The sequence below is a fragment of the Lithobates pipiens genome, unplaced genomic scaffold (genome assembly GCF_037356315.1).
Source record: "Lithobates pipiens isolate NorthernLeopardFrog02 unplaced genomic scaffold, aLitPip1_a1.2 Scaffold_23, whole genome shotgun sequence".
Classification (NCBI taxonomy): Eukaryota; Metazoa; Chordata; class Amphibia; order Anura; family Ranidae; genus Lithobates; species Lithobates pipiens.
In genome coordinates, this window is record NW_027507785.1 from 259,406,818 (window position 1) to 259,431,870 (window position 25,053).

The following is a 25,053-nucleotide window of genomic DNA, read 5'->3' on the forward strand; positions in this document are numbered from 1 at the left end:
GCCCGCATGCTCTGATCATTTAGCTTATTATGACTTGGTTATAGCAGATGCAGGAACAATATTTTGGAATGCACGTGACATTCTTACTTGCACCCGCAGAATGGCTTCATTCATTTCTATCACCCCAGCACTTGAGATCAAATAGTGTGCCTGGGAGTATTCTATACATACTGTTATCCAGAGCAGCAGTGCCCTGGATGCCTGTAAGGAAACTGATAGCCCTCTATACACAAACAGAAAAATGGGGCCTGGCCCTGTCACCAAGAACAGCAGATGATGCAAGACCATGAAATTGCTCAGTAGGTACACACAATATGTACAGTATTTGTGGTGAAGGCAGTGTTCCATTTTCTGTGGAGAAATAGCAACAGATGTTGGTTTGCCACAGATATTAATTTCTGCATGTATCAATGAGGATTTAGGGCTCCTTCACACAGAGCCGCTCTGCTATGTTCATAAGGACATCTGTGAGTGGATCCACTGCTGAATCAGAGCTGAACGGGATGGATGTCATTGTTTTTTTATATCCATGCCTATTCAGTTTGTGTGGGGAATGGGAAATGTAGTTCCAAAACATCTGGGGTGCCAAGCTACACTATCACTGCTATAGAGAATATTTATCAACTACATTATGCTCTGCAGCAAAAGAGAAAAAACTGTAATGCCTCATACACACGATCGGGCTTTCCTCCAACAAAACAGTGGGATTTTGTCTGAAAGGGTGTTGGCTCAAACTAGAGCTGAAACAACTAATCGATTAATCGACAACTAATCGATTATGAAATTAATTGATTACTATTTTCATAATCGATGGGGTTGAAAAAAAAACTAAAATATGCCCTTTATAGTACAAAAATATAATCACTACTGTAAATATTACTTTCACTGTTCTACAGTAAACAAATGAATGATTACCGTATATACTCGAGTATAGGCCGACCCGAATATAAGCCGAGGCCCCCAATTTACCCCCAAAAAACTGGAAAACTTATTGACTCGTGTATAAGCCGAGGGTGAGACATGGCTGTCCATCCCTGTGTGTCCGTCCATCCCTGTGTGTGTGTCCGTCCATCCATCCCTGTGTGTGTGTCCATCCATCCATCCATCCATCCATCCCTGTGTGTGTGTCCGTCCATCCATCCCTGTGTGTGTATCCATCCATCCATCCATCCCTGTGTGTGTGTGTGTGTGTGTGTGTGTGTGTGTGTGTATTCATCCATCCATCCATCCCTGTGTGTGTGTGTGTGTGTGTATCCATCCATCCATCCATCCATCCCTGTGTGTGTGTGTGTGTGTGTGTGTGTGTGTGTGTCCGTGCAGCCTTGTGTGTGTGTCCAGCCTACCTGTGTCCCAAGCCTCCGTCCCGAGCCGCCGTCGTCCCGAGCCTCCTCTGTCCCGTGCCTCCTCTGTCCCGTGCCTCCTCTGTCCCGTGCCTCCTCTGTCCCGTGCCTCCTCTGTCCCGTGCCTCCTCTGTCCCGTGCCTCCTCTGTCCCGTGCCTCCTCCGTCCCGTGCCTCCTCCGTCCCGTGCCTCCTCCGTCCCGTGTCGTGCCGATGGATCGCCGCTCCAGGATCGCCGCTCTTCTCGGCGGCCATTCTACAATTCAAAAGCCGCGCCTCCGTCCTCCGCCTGTGATAGGCGGAACACTCAATTTCCCAGCAGCCTGTGTTCCGCCTATCACGGACATCCTCTCATACTCGTCCGTAGTATGAGAATGAACGGATGTCCGTGATAGGCGGAACACTGACTGCTGGGAAATTCAGTGTTCCGCCTATCACAGGCGGAGGCGGAGAAGGAGGCGCGGCTTTTGAATTTTAATGTCCGCCGTCTGTCTGCTCGATACGCTGATCGAGCAGTCAGACAGCGGTGACTCGAGTATAAGCCGAGGGGGCACTTTCAGCCTCAAAAAAGAGGCTGAAAATCTCGGCTTATACTCGAGTATATACGGTATCTTCTTTTTTGTACTATAACGGGCTAATTTTAGTCTTTTTAACCCCATTATGTTACTTAACGTCTTGGGCCTGGTTCACATCTATGTGTTTGTTGGTGCTTTTTGCAGAAACGCACTACAGTTCATTTACATGGTTTCCTATGGGACACGTTCAGATCTGTGCTTTTTTCAGCTGCTGCATATTTGGAAAGGGTCAGGGACTTTTAACGCAAAACAGGGCTGTATTGGTTCAATATACTTCAATGGAGAAGCTGCAGAAAAAGAATGTAATGTGTTTTTACAGCAATTTGTGTTTTTTAATCTGCCCAAAAAAATGCAAAAAACGCAAATTGCAGTAAAATCACGTGCGCAAAAATCAAAATGCACAGCAAAAAAGCACTGCAGAAACAGATCATGGGGCAAAATGAGCCTTATGCTGGCCTCACGGATCAATTTTCAGGTGAGAATATTCAGATGAAAAATCTTTGTACATTCGCTGAATGACTGAATTTTGTTTGAAATTTTTACTTAATTTCTGAACAAAAACCACATACACTGTCTGAAAATTCATTTGACTGAGAAGTTCTCTATTATTTCCAAACTTTCCCATCACTGTGGTTGAAAATGAACGTCAATTTGACCCACTTTTTTTTTTAAGGTTATTAACTGATTAATCGATTACCGTATATACTCGAGTATAAGCCGAGATTTTCAGCCTCTTTTTTGAGGCTGAAAGTACCCCCCTCGGCTTATACTCGAGTCATCGCTGTCTGCCTGCTCGATCAGCGTGTCGAGCAGACAGACAGCGGCCATTCTATAATTCAAAAGCCGCGCCTCCGGCTCCGCCTTCGCCTGTGATAGGCGGAACACTGAATTTCCCAGCAGCCTGTGTTCCGCCTATCACGGACATCGTCTCATCTTCGTACTACGGACGAGGATGAGACGATGTCCGTGATAGGCGGAACACAGGCTGCTGGGAAATTGTGTTCCGCCTATCACAGACAGGGAGGCGCGGCATTTGAACAGGGGAATGGGCGCCGACGAAGAGCGGTGATCCTGGGACGGGACCGGACGGAGGCTCGGCTCGGGACGGGACGGGACCGGACGGAGTCTCGGGACGGGACGGGACCGGACGGAGGCTCGGGACCGGACGGAGGCTCGGGACGGGACGGGACCGGACGGAGGCTCGGGACGGGACGGGACCGGACGGAGGCTCGGGACCGGACGGACGCTCGGGACACAGGTAGGCTGGACACACAAGGCCACACACACACACACACACACACACACACACACACACACAGGGATGGATGGATGGATGGACACACACACACACAGGGATGGATGGATGGATGGACACACACACAGGGATGGATGGATGGATGGACACACACACACACAGGGATGGATGGACACACACACACACAGGGATGGATGGATGGATGGACACACACACAGGGATGGACAGGCATATCTCACCCTCGGCTTATACACGAGTCAATAGGTTTCCCAGTTTTTTGGGGGTAAATTGGGGGCCTCGGCTTATACTCGGGTCGGCCTATACTCGAGTATATACGGTAATTGAAACAATAATCGCCCAACTAATCGATTATGAAAATAATCGTTAGTTGTAGCCCTAGCTCAAACTTTTCTTGCATATACACGGTCACACAAATGTTGGCCCACAATTACAAACGTAGTGACGTACTAGACGTACTAAGTGGTTTTTCAGCTCTTTAGTGCCACCCTTTGGGCTCTGCTAATTTCATGTTAGTAGAAATTTGGTGAGTGTTGATTCACGCTTTTCTTTTCGCGTTTTCATTTCGTGCTTTTCAGTTCGTTACTGAATGGCCGTTCCTCAACCAGACATGTTGTGGAATCGGAGGAGCTAACGTGTTATATATTATTGGCCTTGGCGTTATTGCTTTGACTTTTTTTTTGTTTGAATGACTTGATTTGGTATACTTTCTATATTTTTGGATGCATAGAATGCACTTTTTGGTTTAGTTCTATTGGCAGATAGCATGTCTATTTTTTTGTTAATGCACAATAAAAAAAATTGTGGAGAATATTACTTGGCTATGTGTTTTAATTTAAATGACAGTTTGGGAGTAGGCAATTACATTTTAAAAAATACAATGTAAAATTAACAAGGGACACCAACATAGTTGTATCTTTGATTTTATCAACTAGGGGATAATGGTGTTTGTGGTAAAAAAAAAAAAAAAAAACATCATAATATTATTCTTGATATCACTAGAAAAAAAAGCCTATGAAAATGTATTTGCAATAACTCCATCAGTATCACCAGAAAAGCAGCTTCATTATTATCCCATTAAAGAAGAAGAGAATTGTGCTCTGCATTTGGAGATTTCATAATTTGCCATGTCACAAATGTTAATTCTTCATTATGAACGCTAGTTTACAAGACCGACTGCATGCATAGTTACATAGTTATATAGTTAGTCAGGTTGAAAAAAGACACAAATCCATCCAGTTCAACCACAAAAAAAAAAAAAAAAAAAAATAACATCATACAATCCCATATACCCAATTCTATACCCACAGTTGATCTAGAGGAAGCCAAAAAAACCCCAGCAGAGCATGATCCAATTTGCTAAAGCAGGGGAAAAAGTTCCTTCCTGATCCCCCGAGAGGCAATCGGATTGTCCCCGGATCAACTTTACCTATAAATGTTAGTACCCAGTTATATTATGTACACTTAGGAAATAATCCAGGCCCTTCTTAAAGCAATCCACTGAGCTGGCCAGAACCACCTCTGCAGGGAGTCTATTCCACATTTTCACAGCTGTGAAGAAACCTTTCCATATTTGGAGATGAAATTTTTTTTCCACTAGACGTAAAGAGTGCCCCCTTGTCCTCTTTGTTGACTGTAAAGTGAATAACTCGACACCAAGTTCACTATATGGACCCCTTATATGTTTGTACATGTTGATCATATCCCCCCCTTAATATCCTCTTATCAAGAGTGAATAAATTCAGTTCATCTAATCTTTACTCATAGCTGAGTTCCTCCATGCCTCTTTGGTTGCCCTTCTCTGCGTGTTCATGCTTGTTTGTACTTTGGACTTTTGTTCAACGGACTTGTGTACACATGATCGGAAAACCCAACAACACGCGTTTGTTGGCAGAAAATTTGTTGGCGAAAGTCCGGCAACAATTGTCCAATGAAGCATACACACGGTTGTCATCAAACATTTACCATCGGAAAATCCGATCATGTGTACGAGGCTTAAGAATGAAGCAGATTATCAGAAACATTTTTGTAGGGTCCTAGCCTGATACATAAATCTTTTCTTCCCTGCTCCAAGGTAGTATTGCAATAATCTAGTGGTATTAAAGCTTTGTTTTTTGTTTTTTATTTAAATAAGCCACATGCTATACTGCTATACTTACCCGCCCTGTGTAGTGTAGTGATGTAGTTGTGTGAGTGGGTAATGATAATTATTTAGTTATTATTATAATGTGAGTAATTTCCAGCAGCAACCCGGTTCTTCCAGAGAGATGCATTTATTGAAACTTCAGACAGAACAAAGTCCATAAGATACTTGCAACAGATGACAAATTCCAACAGAGTAAATATGACAACAAACAGTTCATTCGTGGAGAATGAATAGACAGACTGCCAGCTTATACACCGAAGGGCTGAGCAATTCGATTGGTCATTTCCATTAGGCCTTTGATCTGCTTCTGTCTTTCAGAGTGACAGATAATGACCCCTATTGAAGAAATGGATTCTGGACAGCTGCACTTTGATAAAAAGCCTTTATTGTAATGAATAGTCAATGTTCATGTGACAACAGAAGCAGGACAAACAGTTGACGCGTTTTGCAACATCACTGTTGCTTAGTCATAGCGGATAATGACCCCTAGCCGTAAACCGCTGCAGTCATAAACTGCCCTAATTTGCATTCTTGCATATTAAATTCAATATAGCACAGAGTCACTATCTGTCCCCTTTGATATGTGAAGTAAATATTATTTGGTCAGTATGCCCTTTGATCAACAAGTCCCCTTTGAAATGTGTAATTAGATTAACAGGCCACACCTAGGTGGTACTGTACTGTATTGTACTGTATGTGTACACATATATAATAATATAATACCCTACATAAATCATCCCAACATTTTAACAACATGTAGCAACTCTGATCCTCTTCTTTTCAGGTCCCCTTGGTTCCTCCCCCTCAAGCAGTGCCCCCAGAGAAAGCTGCTTGCCCTTGGGGCCACCGTTGCATGGACGCTCCTGAGCCACTGCTCTATGCATCCATAAGGCACACAGAGCCATAGCTTGGCCCTACCCCACTCTCTCCTTATTGGTTCACGAGCTGTGATTGACAACAGTGGGAGCCAATGGGCTCCCACTGCTGTCTCAGCCTATGAGAAGGTAGAGTCCCGGGACAGCCAAGGCTATCACTGGATTGGAGGGGGCTCAGGTAAGGATTTTTACCTTCATGCTGGAGTGAATTGGTGGATGGAACCACCATACAATCACAGGAAAATAAGCATATTCACAATCTCACATTGATAAAGTGATAATCTTGTCCATTAGCCACAAAGCAACAGGCATCACAGGCTGACATTCCTGGACCTTGCAGGATCACTTTTTAAGGTAGCTGCTACAAATCAATGGTAGGCGGCCATGTACATGAAGACTTAGGTACACACCAAATATCATTAGCCCCTTGCTTAATGAACCCTCCTTTCTCATACCTCCCAACTTTTTGAGATGGGAACGAGGGACACCTATTAGAAAAAGTATGTATATATAGGACACACCTTTGCCACGCCCCCTTAAAGGAGAATTATACAAAAAAAATTGTTGATTAAACCCACAAGTGCTTTTTTTCCCACTACTATCCCTTTATACTGGCTTTTAAAATTTACTAATGCAGCAATCTAGAATTTGGGTGAAAGGTTTAGCATTGGGAAAAGTGCATTTGATATACAATTGTAGCACTGACCCCCAAAGGAGCGGCTGTTTTTCTTGGGCTTACCGTTTACCTTCTCCACCTCGTAGCTCGTCGTTCTTGTCTAGGGGTTCCCGAGGTTGATGGCCCAATAACTGCAGAGACCGACACCTGAATTCCTTTTGGAATTTTTATTTGCTTAAAACGTTGAACAGAAACACAGTCTCTCAGTTGGGAATAGAGGGTATAGGTATGGAAGCTCAGGCACTTTGAAACTGCTGACACTTAATAAATGTCTCTCTCTAAGTACTCCAGGGAGTAGCCACTTACAACTGGATATTTCCACTGTCGGATAAATCCCAGTTTATGGATTTAGCAGCCGACACATGACTCAAACTTAGCAAAGTCTCTGCCACAGACTTGGTTGCAAACTTTTAGATGAGCACAGAAAGTCTCTCACAGGAACTTAGTTGTAACAGAAGGATGGAAATAGGAACATTCTTGCGGTACTAGTATCTTGCAGCCGGTCCTGCGATACCGTAAGAAATGTGGATTCAATTAGTGTCCATACAGCTCAATATCCAAGCTCTTACCAAGCAGCCAGCCTCATGTGTGGCCCTCTTCCGAAGAGTCCTCCCCCGGTTGCATGACGAGTTGCTGGGCCTCTCCAAAACCCGAGGCGGCACCAGACCACTTTAGAATCCCCCTTCCAGTTACTGTGCCTCGGACTAGCCAGTTCCGAGACTCGGAAACGGATGGATCCGCACCCCAGGCCATGAGGGCCTCTGGGGGCTGGTCAGGAGGACCAGGACCACGGAGCCAGAACATACTTCTGGACCAGAACCCAGAACCACGTGACTTCAGCACCTTAAGTACCCTCTTCCGGAATACACAGCGAGACAACTCACCCACTGATTGGCTCCGAGATAGAGATTGGTACCCAATGTGTCCAACCAGACTGCGTTCCAATGCCTGTCAAAGGTGCTAACTACACCTATGACCAGGCGGAGCATTAGTACAGCCCAGCCAAACTGATGCCAAAACCAGAATTTAGAGCAATAACCTCAAGACTCAACTATAGTCTTGGGAAAAAATTAAATTTACAGACATAGTGCGTACTCTTCAGGAGTACCGGCGCTACACAATTATATAGATCAGACCAAAATGAGAGTCAAATGAGGAGGAAAGAGGGCAAGAGGGACAGTCCCTTAAAATCAGGGACAGCTGGGAGCTATGCTTGCTATATACTATCTTAGGTGTCTATTTTTTCTATGTATGCTTTTATAAATAAAGGTATTTATAATTCTATATGCTGTATGTCTGGGATTACATTCTGCCAACACCCCTCTCCTGTCTTGTGTCTTTGCAGAATAAAACGACCGGATATCTGGTTGAGTTCATTTGCGGTTTGTGTGACCTAAGGCAGACTGACAGCACTGCTTCTCTATCTTACCCTTCTGGTTTCCAGGCTTCTGCACTACCTTGACCTACAGTACTTGTGGTATGACTCATTTCTGCTAACAGCTATCATCTATCATTATTACAGCACAATATAATTACACACTGTTTATGGCACTAACATATTTAAGGCCAGTATAAAGAGCTCTTGCTGTTCTTTGCTGAGCTCATACAACCATGACTGGGTAAAATAAATAAAGTGAGTAGCAACACTAAAAATACTATCTTTTAGCCCTGCTTCACATTGATGCTACTTTGAAATCGCGCCACTTCTCTTGAAGTAGCGCGATTTCAAAGTAGCAAGTTCAGTGCGATTTCAGGTGCTACTTGATAGACATCTGTGTGGCTTCATACACAGATGTCTATTGAAGTCGCACCTGAAATTGACAAAAGTAGTGCAGGAACCACTTTTGCAAATCGATGCTGCGCCGCAAAATCATTGTTGCACCGATTGGAACAGTGCCATTGCCTCCAATAGGCTGAAACTTGTCATGCAATTTGAGAGATCGATCCAATGTGAACCTAGGCTTTGTGACAGTTGGTTTTAGCTTATTATTTTAGCTTATTATTATTCATTCCCATCTTCAGGGGCGGACTGACCATTCGAGCACTCGGGCACTGCCCGAGGGCCCCATGCCACTAAGGGGCCCCATCAGAGTTGCCAGCCTCAATAAAACCAGGAACAGTATGTGAAAAGCTGTGTTTTTTTTTAACATCCCATGATTATAGCTGCCTCACCTCTCCAGTACCTATTCTGTGTGTGTATACTGTGTGTGTATATTGTGCGTCTGTGTGTGTATACTGTGTGTGTGTATACTGTGTGGCCCCATAATCTCCTATTGCCCGGGGGCCCCATAATTTTCTATTGCTCGGGGGCCCCATGAGTTGTCAGTCCTCCCCTGCCCATCTGTAACAAAAATGTCAGGCTACCCAGTTACTTTATAATCAGAGAAAGAGCACAAGGGAGAAGCAATCAAAGTGGAGCACAGAGGGGGAGAAGGGCACGGAGGGAGGTCATGGGTAAGCGGAGCACGGAGGGGGACCAGAGCACAGAGGGGGACCGGAGCACAGGGGCAGACTGGAGGAGGATATGGGGGACAGTCAGCAGACGATCTGTACGGCGCTGGGGGGGAGTTACAATCACCGATCTCCTTGTATACATTTCAATAAAGCAGCTGAAAGCTGGGGGTTTTTTGGGGGGGGGGGGGAGAAGTGGCTGTCAACTGCTGTATACAGGGAGATCAGTGATTGCAACTCCCCCCCAGTGCCGCACTGATCATCCCTGACTGTCCAGGTATCAGATTAAGTACAAGTACTCGAAAAATACTTGGTATTGGCACCGATACTAGTATCAGTATTGATGCAACCCTAGTAAAAATAACTTTAGCCTTTAGAACCATTTTGAGTGCTTGAATGTTAAAGCTGGACTCCAGGATAAGCAAATATTGCCGAAATACAAAAGGCATGTGTGTTCTTCCCTGAATCTTGGTTTGCTTTGTGTATTTCTTTCAGATCTGTGCAGTAATCCAGCGTTAAATTCTGTTTCTGTGCAGGAGCCTCCTGTGATAAAGACTGGTCACTGCTTCTCTCTCTGCTTTTGCAGGGTGACTGGTCTTGTCTCCACCCACTTCTGTAGTTTTCTGCAGGCTGCCTGTAGTTGGTGGTGCCTGCTGGGCCCCTCCCACAGCTCTGCTCTAGGCAGTGGCTTTGTACAGAACAATAAAGGTGTCACTGCCACTTTTACAATGTAAAGTCTGGGTCTGAAAAAGCATTTGATTTACACCAATTGGCTTTACTGTTTATCCTTTCTGACTTATTGGGGAATATATGTAAAGTTTTTGTGCCAAGAGTTCAGCTTTAGGTAATGTGTAAGTGAAGCATCTCAAGTACTTACTACGTCTCATATAGATTACATTAACTCTTCTGATACTGCCTTCATCTGTTTCTCTCTCCAAAAAGATCCCAGATAGCAAGAATTACTTACCACAAGTTTGTGACAGTGTTAAACTGTAAATCTTGTTAACTTGCTGCACATTTTCACTGGCAAATTGTACACTTGCAGAGCATTTGAAGCACAAGTTCTAGTTGACACTTTTTCAGTCTGTAGCAACTTTTAGGAAAGTCTCTAGTAAGAGCAAAGTTGCAGTGGTGAGTCTACAGCAAGAGCTCTGCAAGTCACAGTGACCCCTTTGGTGGGATGACTATTGCACAACATAACTGAACCAGAACTTGCAGCAGATTTGCAGAATTTTTGTAAACAAACTTGATCTGGAGTCATGCAATGTGGACTTGCGGCAATTGTGCAACAAACTTGTGAAGCTTGGCAAGTCTAGCAATAGCTTACCAAGTCATTTTCAAGCTTTCAGCACAATTGCTTGCGGTTTGAGATGGAACCATCTTTGTTGAGGCATCATCCTGGGTCAGCGTTTACTTCCTAGACTGAGATGCCATCTCAAAAATGATACAATCCTGTAAATCTTGGTGCCTGGGCAGTTCTTTCCTGTATTCAGAAATGTGAGACATAGATCAGCCCTTTCTGCAGTCTCTTGCCTTGTGATTTGCTATATTAAAATGTTGCCATCTGATCACTACTGGGGAGAGGAGGATGAGGAAATACTACCTTCCACCTGCAGATACCATAATGCCCCGTACACACGATCGGAAATTTGGCCAGCAAAAGACAGATGAGAGCTTTTAGTCGGAAAATGCCACTGTGTGTATGCTCCATCAGACTTTTGCTGGCCGAATTCTTGCCAGCAAAAGATTGAGAGCAGGTTCTCAATTTTTCTGTCGGAAAAATTTCCGATTGGAAATTCCAATCGCCTGTACCAATTCCAATGCTCAAAATTTCTACGCATGCTCGGAAACAATTCGACGCATGCTCAGATGCATTTAACTAAATTTTCTCGGCTCGTCGTAGTGTTGTACGTCTCCGCGTTCTTGGCGGTCGAAAGTTCAGCAAAAATTTTGTGTGACCGTGTGTATGCAAGCCAAGCTTGAGCGGAATTCCGTCGGAAAAACCATCCAAGATTTTTCCGACGAAAAATCCGCTCATTAGGCCTTGTTCACACCTGAGCGATTTTCTGCTTGAAGCTTGTAGCTCTAAAACGCTCAACAAGCCAAATGCCATTAATTTCAGTGGCCTCTGTTTACATAAGAGTGCTCCGTCGCCTGAAGCAAAACGCCTGTTGCTTAAAAAAGTACATGAGTTTATTTTTGGCATATTACAAGTATTTTTGGCCCCATAGACTTCAATAGAAATGCCTGAAAACGCTTGACGTTTTGTTGTGCATTTTTTGCTAAAACAGCAGCTCCAGCCCCTAATCTCCTCCACTTTTCCTTCCCCTAGAACTTTCTATTGGTTAATCAAAGTGCCTGAAGCTTCTAAAAAGGCTTATAATACAATTCTAAAAATGCTCAAAAACATGCAAATAAAAATGACAGTAAGTTGCTATGCTCAGGTGTAAATGCAGGTAAGCCTAAGCAAAATTGCTTGATTTGGGGGGCTTGTTTACATCATAGGGCTATAGTAAAGGCAGTAATGTGCATTATACATGTTTGTGTGATGCAGTGTCAGTCATTGTGAACGGCACCCCAATACACCTTAAAACCACACATATGGTGCAACGCATCACAGCATAGTGTAATACATACTCTGTGGGAAAGTGCAGCTTGCCCCATTTTCAGGTGTGTTGTGGTGTGTTCCAGTTCATTATTTTCAAAATTGGTAGTTTAACGCACCATAGCGTCAATGTGTACCCTGCAGCTCAGAGTTTTGGTGTGGATAAGCCCTAAGCTGCTTTTTAATGATACTGATTGTTAAAGATACAGCTTTTTTTGATAATTTATACTACTGCTGTATACTGCGCATGTGTTAGTATTGTATTCATGCAGATCTGCAGACCTTACAGGTTAAAGTGATAGTATACCTCTGGAATGAGAAATTAACATAGTGTAACCCTATAGCATGGTTCCTCTCTGATCTCTCCTCCCTCTATTATCTGCACAAGTCACTTCTGTTAGTCTAACCACAGAATCCCAAGAGAGTCTCTTCCCCCACTCCTGAACACAGAAGGCTCACCTGTGCAGGTTTCTCTATGACACATTTAGAGGGGAATGTGTACATTCCCTCCACTCAAGCCTCAGATCCCTGCCCCCTGCCTTCTGGAGCTGAGAAAAAGCCTTTGAACTGTATGTTTTAGAAGGCTGTAGAGGAAAGAGGACAGCAGATAAACAGGTACAACTTATGCAGAGGATGTGTTGCATCTCTGTGTATCATCTGAGGTTAGTCACTTCTTTGGGTAATTGTAAAGGTTTACAACCACTTTTAACTACAAGAGAACAAAGCAAATTCTGCAGAACCCTAGCCTGGAACTATAGAAATATGACAGCCTATTACCAAGCTGACAGAGTTTAATGGGTGGATACAAGGATTTTCTTTTATCTATGCATATTTCCCTCCTTTTGTAAACAAGAGATCATAAAAAAAAGAAATCCTCCATTTTTACACATTATACCCATCCTTATTTTATATGAAGTGCTGGTAACTAATCGCACAGGGATAGATTGTTATAAGGATGGAAATAATCAACAACAGATCCAATGCACAAGCTACTTATGGTATGTATCAAATACTGAATCTGAGTTCACAAAGTTTATCCTAATTGCAGTTCTCCCTAATCCTCTGCTGTCAAAATCCACAGAATTTTTCACAGGGTCTTTGGGAGTGTGTTATCTGAAGCCTGTACTGTGTAACATCCTATGTAATCCATATGTTACCCCCTGGTGCTCGGGAATTCCACAAATTTTAAAGTCGGGGATGCGTTTTTTTGTACTCCACCATATCCTTGGTCATGGAAAATAAAAGAAATAAATTATAATATCTACCTTTAATCTGTCTAGCCCTTCTCGTGAATGTAATGAAATTATTAGAAAATGTGAGGTGAAAAATCCAAGTTCAGTGAACTCTTCCCTGGTTTTACTTATGTTTTTAGTTGGCTTGCATGACCCCACATGCTGCCGTGCATTTGAAAGATATCTGAATGTGATTTAGCGTAAACACAAGTTTGTCTACCTGTGCTCTGGTGGCAATGAAGTACCTATATAATAGAGTGTTCATGTGGTGGTGCTCCCCAGAGTACACAGGGTGGAGCTAATAAGGCAAGGAGAGGACTCACAGAATAATGCAGGGTTTCCTTCAGAATAAAACCTTACGGAAAAGAGACAGGAGAGCCATTATAGTGTTGTAAGTATATAAAAGGAATATATTTATTCCCAGAGTTCTGGTTTAAATAAAGAGTAGGATATCTTACATCTGACAAGGTTGTAGTAACCATCCGAGTAGAACATGCAACCTTCAATGGGTGCAAGCGAAATAAATTCCTGTAAAGTTGGCGCTCTCAATGCCTTGGAAGTTGATGTCCTAAGTCCTCGGAGGGGACATCTGTAGGGTGGTATACGCAGAATAGAAGAAAAAGTGTAAAAGCCAGTTGATGGTCCGAACGGCAGAGGGGCCTGTTGGGGTATGGTCTGTGTCTATGTGTAAATCTCCATACAGACACACTCCAATTATGCAAAGAACCTGGAAGTACAGAACATCTGTGTATTGCCTTCATACAGATAAAGAGGCAAGTCTGAGCCATAAAATTAGTACATATCTATATATATCTATATATATCTATATATATATATATACATATATATATATATATCTATATATATCTATATATATATATACATATACATATATATATATATATATATATATATATATACATATATATATATATATATATATATATATATATATATATATATATATATATATATATATATATACATATATATATATATATATATATATATATATACATATATATATATATATATATATATACACACACACAAGTATATTATATTTACATGTGTATGCCCACCCAATCGTATGACTTTCTTCACTTCGCTGCTATGCTCTAGTCTCAGATCTTTTGTAGATCTAGCAACATCCCTGGCCTGCAGCCTTTTTTTTTAACTCTTCATTTATTTCTGCAGCTCAAAGTAATCGAGCACAGTAGTCAGTGATGCATGGCGAAGGACTTCATCGTAGAATATATTACTTGGAGACTTAGACCTATGTCAGTGAGTGACTTAGATATATATATATACAGTATCTCACAAAAGTGAGTACACCCTCACATTTTTGTAAATATTTTACAATAACATTTCATGTGACAACACTGAAGAAATTACACTTTGTTATAATGTAAAGGAGTGAGTGTACAGTTAGTATAACAGTGTAAATTTGCTGCCCCCCTCAAAATAACTCAACACAAGGCCATTAATGTCTAAACCGCTGGCAACAAAAGTGAGTACATCCCTAAGTGAAAATGTTAAATTTGGGCCCAAAGTGTCAATATTTTGTGTGGCCACCATTATTTTCCAGCACTGCCTTAACCCTCTTGGACATGGAGCTTCATAGGTTGTCACTGGCATCCTCTTCCACTCCTCCATGACGACATCACTGAGCTGGTGGATGTTAGAGACCTTGAGCTCCTCCACCTTCCATTTAAGGATGATACCAACAGATGCTCAATAGGGTTTAGGTCTGGTGACATGGTTGGCCAGTCCATCAACTTTGCCCTCAGCTTCTTTAGCCATGTTGGAATACTGCCCTGCGGCCCAGTCTCCAAAGGGAGGGGATCATGCTCTGCTTCAATATGTCACAGTACATTTTGGCGGTCATGTTTCCCTCAATGAACTGTAGCTCCCCAGTGTTGGCAGCGCTCATTAAGCCCCAGACCATGGCACTCCCACCACCATGCTTGACTGTAGGCAAGACACACTTGCCTTTGTACTCCTCTCCTGGTTCCCGCCCCACATGCTTGACACCTTCTGAACCAAATAAGTATATCTTGGTCTCATCATAACACAGGACATGGTTCCAGTAATTTAAGTCCTTAATCTGATTGTCTTGAGAAAACAGTTTTTGGGCTTTCTTGTGCATCATCTTTAGAAGAGGCTTCCTTCTGGGTGGACAGCCATGTAGACCAGTTTGATGCAGTGTGCAGTGTATGGTCTGAGCACTGACAGCACTATTTCTATTTCTGGATATGATGCTGAACACATGCACTCAACTTCTTTGGTCCACCATGGCGAGGCCTGTTCTGAGTGGAACCTGTCCTGTTAAACTGCTGTATGGTCTTGACCACCATGCTGCAGCTCAGTTTCAAGGTTTCAGAAATCTTCTTATAGCCTAGGCCATCTTTATGTAGAGCAACAATTCTTTTTTTCAGATCCTCAGAGTTCTTTGCCATGAGGTGCCGTGTTGAACCTGCAGTGACCAGTATGAGAGAGTGAGAGCGATAACACCAAATTTAACACACCTGGTCCCCATTCACACCTGAGACCTTGCAATACTAACGAGTCACATGACACCGGGGAGGGAAAATGGCTAATTGGGCCCAATTTGGACATTTTCGCTTAGGGGTGTACTCACTTTTGTTGCCAGCGGTTTAGACATTAATGGCTGTGTGTTGAGTTACTTTGATGGGACAGCAAATTTACACTGTTATACAAGCTGTAAACTTACTACTTTACATTGTAGCAAAGTGTCATTTCTTCAGTGTTGTCACATGAAAAGATATAATTTATTTACAAAAATGCGAAGGGCTGTATTCACTTTTGTGAGATACTGTATGTATATGTATATGTGTGTATATGTGTGTGTGTGTGCATATATATATATATATATATATATATATATATATATATATATATATATATATATATATATATATATATATATATATATATATATATATATATATAGTGTTATTCAGTTCGTACAAGTCAAAATAAAGATGAGGCTTCTAAGTCCCCACAAATTGCCCTGCTATGTTGATATGTCGATGTACCAACTAAAATAAAGAAACTTCAAGCAGCTCAGGGTGTAAATGTTTTTGTTTTTATTTTTATAAAGAAGTATAAAAAAGGTGGAGTAATATATAGAGAGGGGGGAAAAGATTTATGGGGAAAGTGGTAAACAGATCTGTTCTCTTCTTTTTCCCAGCAAAGATTCCATGTCCAAAATTTGAGTAACTCAGTACAGGTATACACTACATTTCTCTTTGTTCAACTTTTTAAAATGTCATTGTGACATTTATGTCCTAAAGCAATTACAAACAACAAAAAACATCTATTCCTTGCCTCCACCTATGAACTTTAGCCTTTTTGCTAATAGAATTCCCACATCAAATCCACTCTGTTTTTGTTAAACACAATGCCAGTAATATTAAAGTGGACCTATCAGTACCCTTAAAGCGGGAGTCCGCCGGGACTCCGCGTTTTTTTTTTTTTTTTAAAGCCAGCAGCTACAAATACTGCAGCTGCTGACTTTTAAAATAGGGACACTTACCTGTCCAGCGCGCCCGCGATGTCGGCACCCGAAGCCGATCTGTAGATCGTTTCTCGGGTGCTGCCGCCGCCATCTTGGGTATGGGAATCAGGAAATGGAGCCTTTCGGCTTCATTTCCCGGTTCCCTACTGCGCATGCGCGAGCCGCGCTGCGCAATAAGGACGGTCCCCGCTGCCTCTGGGATCTGTGTGTTTTCCCAGCAGGCAGCGGGGCACTTGCGGAAAGGGGCGGGCACTTGCGGAAAGGGGCATAATATACGCCCCTTTCCACAGAGAGCTATCCCGGAAGTGGGTGCAGATACCTGTACTGTACAGGTATCTGCACCCCCCTCCCCCCTGAAAGGTGCCAATTGTGGCGCCGGAGGGGGGAAGGGTTCCGATGAGCGGAAGGTCCACTTTAGGGTGGACCTCCGCTTTAAGGAAAGAAAACAAATTAATTAAGAAAACTAGGATCATAGCAACCGGTCCCATCACTCCTTGGCAAATAGAAGAAGAAGAGATGGAAACAGTGATGGATTTTATCTCCCCAGGGCTCGAATGTCACAGTAGACGGTGACTGTAGCCATGAAATTAAGAGAAATTGGGAGGAAAGCAATGGCAAACCTAGACGACATTATAAAAAGCAGAGACATAACCCTACCGACAAATTGTTGTATAGTCAAAGCTATGGTATTCCCAGTAGGAACCTAGGGCTGTGCAAGTTGAACCATAAGGAAGGCTGAACGCTGAAGAATTGATGCTTTTGAACTATGGTGTTGGAGAAAATTCTTGAAAGTCCTTCGGATGGCAAGAAAATCAACCCTAAATATTCACTGGAAGGACAGATCCTGAAGCTAAAACTCGAATACTTTGGCCACCGAATGCGAAGAGACGACTCATTGGAAAATACCCTGTTGCTAAGAAACATGGAAGGAAAAAGGAGAAGAGGACGACAAAAAAACAAGATGAAAAGAGAGCATCATCGAAACAATGAACATGACGTTAAGCACGCTCCGGGAGGCAGTGGAGGACAGGAAAGCTCTAATGGTCCATGAGGTCACGAAGAGCTGGACACGACTAAATGACTGAACAACAACAATCAGTACCCTTAAAGGAAACATTTTTAACTTACATGACACAATATACAGCAATGCTATTATTATACAGAAAAAATTTCATTTTTACAAAAATCAATCTTTGTATTTTAGTCAACTAACTGTTCCTAGGCTGGATAGGAAGAAATCTGGGAAATTATGTAAGCAATCATCTGCAGGCAGTAAGTAGCATTTCCCTGGTCTGCCATCCTCCAGTCATAATTGTATTAATAAATACAGTAGCTTTGTAGCCGGTTAGGAGGTGAGATTCAGAAGCAGCAGAGAACTGATCTGTGGGAGGCAGCATGTGTGCACACAGTCCTGAACATAAAGGAGTAATCTTGCACCATGATTTACATGCCCTGGCAAGCAATGCAGCTGTACACATCTGTAAACATGGACAGGCATACTATGATTTTGAACTTCTTTCAAAAATAATGAAATAAGTAGATCTTCTTTTTTGTTTTATCAATTAACCCACATACTGCACAAACGGAAACCTTAAAGCATAACCTTTCTGTGTGATCTATGTACATTGCATGGATTTTAACAAACTTTGTTGCAGTTTTCTACCTTTTGTTAGTCGGAAGAAATAACTGTTTGTTTCTCTGTGTCCATGTGCAAAGTAAATGTGAATGGGCTTTCATTTCACTAGGTTCACACCTATGCGTTTTCCTATGTGACCTATGCGTCACATCTATGCGTTTTCGTGAGCACAGAAGTCCATTCATTTGAATGGGTTGCTGTACTTTGTAGGAAATGCAGGAAAAAGGTCCCTGCACCTTTCAAAACACAGCCGCAGGGAGATCCTATGATGCTTTTGCACCATGCGATTTCCCACACCTGAAAACCCTCCCCTATACAAAACTATAATAAGTATGGATACACTTTAACAGGTCTACTTATAAATATTTTCACACAAGATTCATACAGCTTTTTAGCCAAGATTCAAACTTTTTTTTCTGATTGTATTTAACTGGGAAAATTTGTGTAAAAACATTTATGTACAGTATAGACCTAAGTGTTCATCAAATGCCTTAGATAGAATTTTATTCCCAGCTGTCTTAAGTACCATTCCCAAAGGAGCAGCAGGAACATGTTTGCTTATCTTTAATTATGTAATCTAAAAATGTATTATCCGCTACTGAGAAATATGGCACAAAAGGAGTTTTGGGTGTAATTATTAATCATGTTTTTAATATCTATTTACTCATGTAATGTCTTAAAGGGCTTCCATTATGGGGCCCTTCTATGTAATGATTTATTTACTTGCTCTTTTGAAAAGCTCTAAAACGACTCAACCATTTGCAGGGATAGATTTGTTCTTAGTGCCGGGAGTCTGGTGGTGGTAATTTCTGGTGTGAAGCTCTTGGCGCCTAGAATAAGTATAAAGCCTGCTCTAAGGTTAAGTAACTAAAAGAACCCCATTCACTTGAGTGCCCTAAACACTTAACCCTCCATCTAAACACTGAACACCGATGTAGTTGAAAGTGACTACTACTACCTATGCTGAATCCTTAAGCCTTACTCTATTGCATCACCTTTTCTAACACTTATCCCAAAGTGATCTATTAACCACTTAAGGACCGCCCCCTGCACAAATACGTCGGCAGAATGGCACGGCTGGGCACAAGCACGTACCTGTGCGTTGCTTTTTAAGTGCCCAGCCATGGGTCAGGAGCGCGCCGACCCGGTCCTGAGCTCCGCAACCGTGGCCGCAGTACCAGGGGACCCGATCGCCGCTGGTGTCCTGCGATCGGGTCACAGAGCTGAAGAACGAGGAGAGGTCTGTGTAAACAAACCTCTCCCCGTGCTGCCTACTATGGCTGTTGTAAAGGTAGGTCCTTGCTCTGTTAGGTGCTCGATTTCCCTCTTCCTATCTTGCCTAGGCCGTGGTCTGGATGTACTTGGGAGTCCCATTCACCGGTGAGATAACCAAGACTCATACACGAGATGTATGTGAATAATGATTACATTTAATGTTTTGAATACAACAGGTTATATGCTGAGACAGTTGGGGTGGTACCCTGTGGAGTAGCCAATCAGGGATCCCCTCGTAGCTATACACCAAACTTTTCCTAGTAACAGGTTTATTGACAGAATAAGCAGAATAAGCAGAAATCGTCTTCATGGCAAAGCACGTCATTAACCTTCACGAGATAAGAATAAGACTACAATATTCATCAACATTCTGCAATATACAACAATATTCATCAACATTCTGTTGGTAGCCTGTGACCCAGACGTTATATGTCACAGACGCAGTTATTGGAATGTGTGATAACTGCATATCTGGCTTTCTCTGTACAAACTCTCGCGGCCAAGGGCATTCTAAGAAAACAGCATATTCTCCAAATAGCGAGCATCTATGTCTTAGTAGTTAGAATTCTAGCTTGGTCATACAAAGTTTAAAATGGAAGACAGTATAACAAAATGGAATACAGTATAACAAAATGGAGACTCGATAATCCTTATAGCTGTCACGGATCGTCTCTTCCCTTTTATAAGGAAAGACGATCAGTGACGTCACATGCCAGGCCAGGCGTCCCTACAATAAAAAAAAAATACATAACACTACACTGCCCCCTAGTGGTTAACTCCTTCACTGCCAGTGTCATTTACACAGGAATCAGTGCATTTAAATAGCACTGATTGCTGTATAAATAACAATGGTCCCAAAAATGTATCAAAAATGTCCAATGTGTCCGCCATAATGTCGCAGTCACAATAAAAATCGCTGATCGCCGCCATTATTAGTAAAAAAAAAAAAATGCTATAAAACTATCCCCTATTTTGTAAACGCTATAACTTTTGCGCAAACCAATCAATAATCGCTAATTGTGATTTTTTTACCAAAATATGTAGAAGAATACGTATCGGCCTAAATTGAGGAGAAAAATGTTTTTTTATATATTTTTTGGGGATATTTATTATAGTAAAAAGTAAAAAATATAGAATTTTTTTCAAAATTGTCGCTCTATTTTTGTTTATAGCGCAAAAAATAAAAACCGCAGAGGTTATCAAATACCACCAAAAGAAAGCTCTATTTGTGGGTAAAAAAGGACGCCAATTTTGTTTGGGAGCCACGTCACATGACCGCGCAATTGTCAGTTAAAGTGACTCATTGCCGAATCGCAAAAAGGGGCCTGGTCCTTTGTCTGCAAATTGGTCCGGGGCTTAAGTGGTTAACTCTTATGCTTAGTACACATGGGCTGAATGTTGGGCGGCATCGCCCGGGTCAGTAGAAGCCGGCTGACATTCGACCCGTGTGTACTGCCACCGAGTCGGCTTCTGTCGAATGGGCATGGCCGAAAAAAGGTCTACCAATGGCTGAGAGCGCTGACCAGAGTGTTCTGGCAGTCCTTGTGAGAACACAAGGAAGATTACTGTACTAACATTTCATAGTTAGTTCAGTGGCTCCTCCTGGGCTGTCAGGTTTTTTTTTGTTCAGCCCTAGCCCTGCTAGTGTACCAGGCTTTAATGTCTTCCCCACCAATTTACATATATACTTCCCCTTAACCGCCACACTCGCCATAATCCTAACACTTAAATGTATGTCAAGACAAAATAAAAAATATTTAGGAAATCTCTGAAATTCATGCAAATGTACCCATATTTTTATTATTAAACACGCTGCAATTACATAAAAAAAAACTGTGCCAGAAATACCTCTACACAGGTTATTCCCCCTTTATTCTATCATGAATGCTGCTTCCAGATTCATTCACGTTACAAACTAGTCAATGTCTGCCACCCCTCTTTGCCAATCCCCCCACTGGCTTCCAATCACCTAACTCAAAATACTAACATGAACATACAAAGCCATCCACAACTCTTGCCCCAGCTACATCACCAAACTAATCACAAAATATAAACAAAATCACCCTCTTTGTTCCACCCAAGACCTCTCTAGCTACCTTGTCACTTCTTCGCATGCTCATGTCCAGGACTTCTCTACAGCCTCTCCCATCCTTTGGAACTCCCTACACCAACTTGCATGGTTATCTCCTACCCTGCCTTTAGGCAATCCCTGAAACTCCTTTATTCAGGCAATCATATTCCATCTTTAACAACTGAGATGTACCTTATTAAACTAGTTTCCAAACATTTACTACCTTTTAGATAGTAAATACTTACTTTTTCAGCTGTCTTTCTGCCAGAATGCAACTCTGTTCAGAAGAAATCCTTTGCTGAAGTCTGCTAGGAAACACTCACTTCCAGGAGTGTCAGTCTTCTTGGTCCCCTCAGGGTTGCCCTGTAGTGACATGGAGATCGTGGGAGGAACCACAGAGCCCTACGTGGGCACAGGTGATCAACACTCCTAAAAGTGCTGGTTTGCCAGCAGACTTCTGCAGAGGATTTCTTTTGAACAGCAGAAAAGGCAAGTATTACTTTTCTTCTTTTTTAGGTATGCCTGTTTGGGTTTATTATTTGTATTAATGGATGGGGGCACAACAAGGGTTTACCACTACTTTAATCAACCACAGAACCTGTGTAATTAGAATTTGTCCAGGTTTAAAGGGATGAGGTGGCAACCCTAGGTACACGTGACAATGAGGGATATTTACTAAAACTGGAACAATGAGAATCTGGTGCAGCTGTGCATGGTAGTCAATCAACTAATAACTTCCGCATGTTCAATTAGGCTTTGGCAATACAACCAGAAAGCTGATTTGTTTCTATGCAGAGCTGCATCAGGTTTTGCACGATCCAGTTTTAGTAAATTAACCCCAGTGTGACAAAATCATTGGGATGCCTGATGTGTGTGTGATAGCACTGGACTGATAGAAGTAAAAGTTGGTCCTGAAAGTGATTTTTTTTCCTTTAAAGAGGTAGATCCCGTGGTTGAAATATAATGTACATGGACCCTGTTATGGTCCTAGGCTGCTACCTCTTTAAAAGCAACAAAGGAAGTATATCCCAGGTGACGGGTACAAAAGTTCATCTTACTTGAAGGGTTTTGCACAAACCAGCCCCGATCCTCCCCTTCATCGGGTACCCCACAGAGAGACGCTTTCCATGGGTGCACCCGTGCAGGTTCTGCCCCACTGTCTGTGTCAATGGATGCAGCAGTAGGACACAGCCCTGCCCCCTGCCCATTGGCTCCTGCTGCTATCAATCTAGCCAATGAGGATAGAGACAGCGGCTGGAGCCACTGGGCTCATGCACATCACTGGAATGGATGGGCTCAGGTAAGAAAAAGGGGGGCTCTGGGGGCAGCTGCAGCAAAAAAGGTTTTTCGCTTAAATCCTTAAGATTGTACAATCACTTTAAGAGCATTAAATGCAGCCAATGTGTTTCAGGGGGAAAAAAAATAAGTAAAAAAATGTTTAGGGGTCAGCATCCCGCCCCTTGTACTTACCTGAGCCCTCATTCGATTCAGCACCACACACATCTGCAGATCTTCTCTCCCCTCACTTTGGGGTCTCACTGGCTTTGCTGGGGCACCGGGGGGGGGGCATTGTTTCCTAGTGCTGTCAATCACAGCCAGCGACGAGGGAGCGGGGGGGGCGGGGACATGTCAACGGACACAGCAGTGGGGCTCAGGTGTGGGCACACATGAGTGCCCCCATGGGAAGCAGCTTGCTATGGGGGCACTGAACAGATTGGAGTGGCGGCGGGGGAAATGAAAAGAAAAGGTTTGCAGCAGTTCTGTGCAACTCTATTGCACAGAGCAAGTAAGTATGATTGTTGTCTGTTTTTTTTTGTTTTTTTTTGTTTTTTTAAGTTTACCTTTACAATCAGTTTAACCATTAAATGTTTGAAGTGAGATAAACTCTTGTACCAGGTGCTCCTCAGTACACATCCAAAGAAAACAAAAAACAATTAGGAGACACTTGTCACCCCATAACACATGTGCATGAGCAAGGAAATAAAAAAATAATAAAAATTCATAAAAGTCACAGATTTAAAAAGATTCAAAACAACTTTTGAAATTATTTTGAGATGTTAAGGTTTTTAGAAGATTTTAGTGACTGGGTTTAGACCTACTTTAAATGTACGAATTTCATTGGTTTGAAAGACTCCCTTTAGACAATACAAATTATAAAAGAGCTTGTTTTTTATTTATTTTATTTATTTATTTATTTTTTTACAAAAGCTTGGCTCAAGGGATGACTTTCAATAGATCGCAGCGAGGTAGCTGCTCTGCTACGCACGAAACCCTGACCCAGAATCAGGTCATCTACGAATGATTTAGCACCGGGTTCCCAACGAACATGCGATGCGCTCCGGGAGAGAGTCGGCCCGCTTCCGTCCGCGCTCTGGTCCCGAGGCGAGTGGCACTACGCGCCGCCCCCGCCCCAGCGAAGGGGTGGTGGTGGCCAGCTATCCCAGGCCAACCTGGGCTCCGCGGCACTGCGGTATCGTCATAAAAGAGCTTGTTAAATGATCATTGTTTAAACTTTACCTGCTTGTCCATGACTTTAACTAAAATATGCTCTTTTTCATTTTCCTGCTATTTAGGTTTGATGGGGGATTGTTCGGATGACAGCTGGAACTGTAGTGATCACAGGAGGAATCCTAGCGTCTGTAATACTACTTTGTATTATTGGAGTACTATGCTACTGCAGGCTTCAGGTAAGACTAGTACGCAGATCTCAAAATATTAAAATCTAAAAACTGTCAGCCTACCAGATTCATTAGTACAATTTATTATCACAAGTCAGTAAAAATGTACCTTTAGCTTCTCATTCTGATTAGAAGTAGCAGAGCAATTCCTGACATGTGACACTACCTGGAAATGATCTGTACTTCTAGGCTCACAAGAGCCCACTGGGAATGTGACATCATCAGAGCCATATCCTGCCCATTCATTCTTCTGATTACTGGAATACATTTATGATTTTATCAAGGTGTCCAGGGTCAGAAAAAGCTGCCTGGGGATAGCATGAAGCTCCACTTATTTGGTGGCAATACTGCATTCGTACTGCGCTTTCACGTAGATGAAAAGAGGGCCTCAGCAAAAGAGAAGCTGCAGACTGCATACTGTAAATGTAATATCATAAACTGATTTGTCTAGCAGTAATTTAGTGATAAGGTTGCCTGAGTCTAGATTTCATTCTTTTGTCTACCACTAAGTCAGCAAGAGGTTTTTGGCCTGCACAGTTAAACCTCTAAAAGAAGGAATCCTGGCTCGGTTGGGTGTCTACCCTCCCTTTCATTTGCCAGGTGGAAGATGTTATTGGTAATGTAGCGTAAAAACTCATCATTTTCCATCAGGAAGGAGGGAGGAAACATCCCCATAAAGC

The 25,053-nt window shown here is 42.5% G+C and overlaps 1 protein-coding gene across 2 annotated transcripts in view; it reads left to right on the top strand.

The window, feature by feature from the left end:
• LOC143928288 (protein FAM163A-like) overlaps positions 1–25,053 on the top strand; it is a 93,270-nt gene that overhangs the window by 63,359 nt on the left and 4,858 nt on the right. Inside the window, exons 2-3 of one of the 2 annotated variants that reach the window (XM_077453077.1) lie at positions 8,230–8,361; positions 24,269–24,382. In XM_077453077.1, coding sequence (XP_077309203.1) covers positions 24,290–24,382 — 93 coding nt within the window. In that variant the 5' untranslated portion in view covers positions 8,230–8,361; positions 24,269–24,289. The remainder of the gene's footprint in view (positions 1–8,229; positions 8,362–24,268; positions 24,383–25,053) is intronic. The other variant, XM_077453078.1, reaches the window with a different exon arrangement.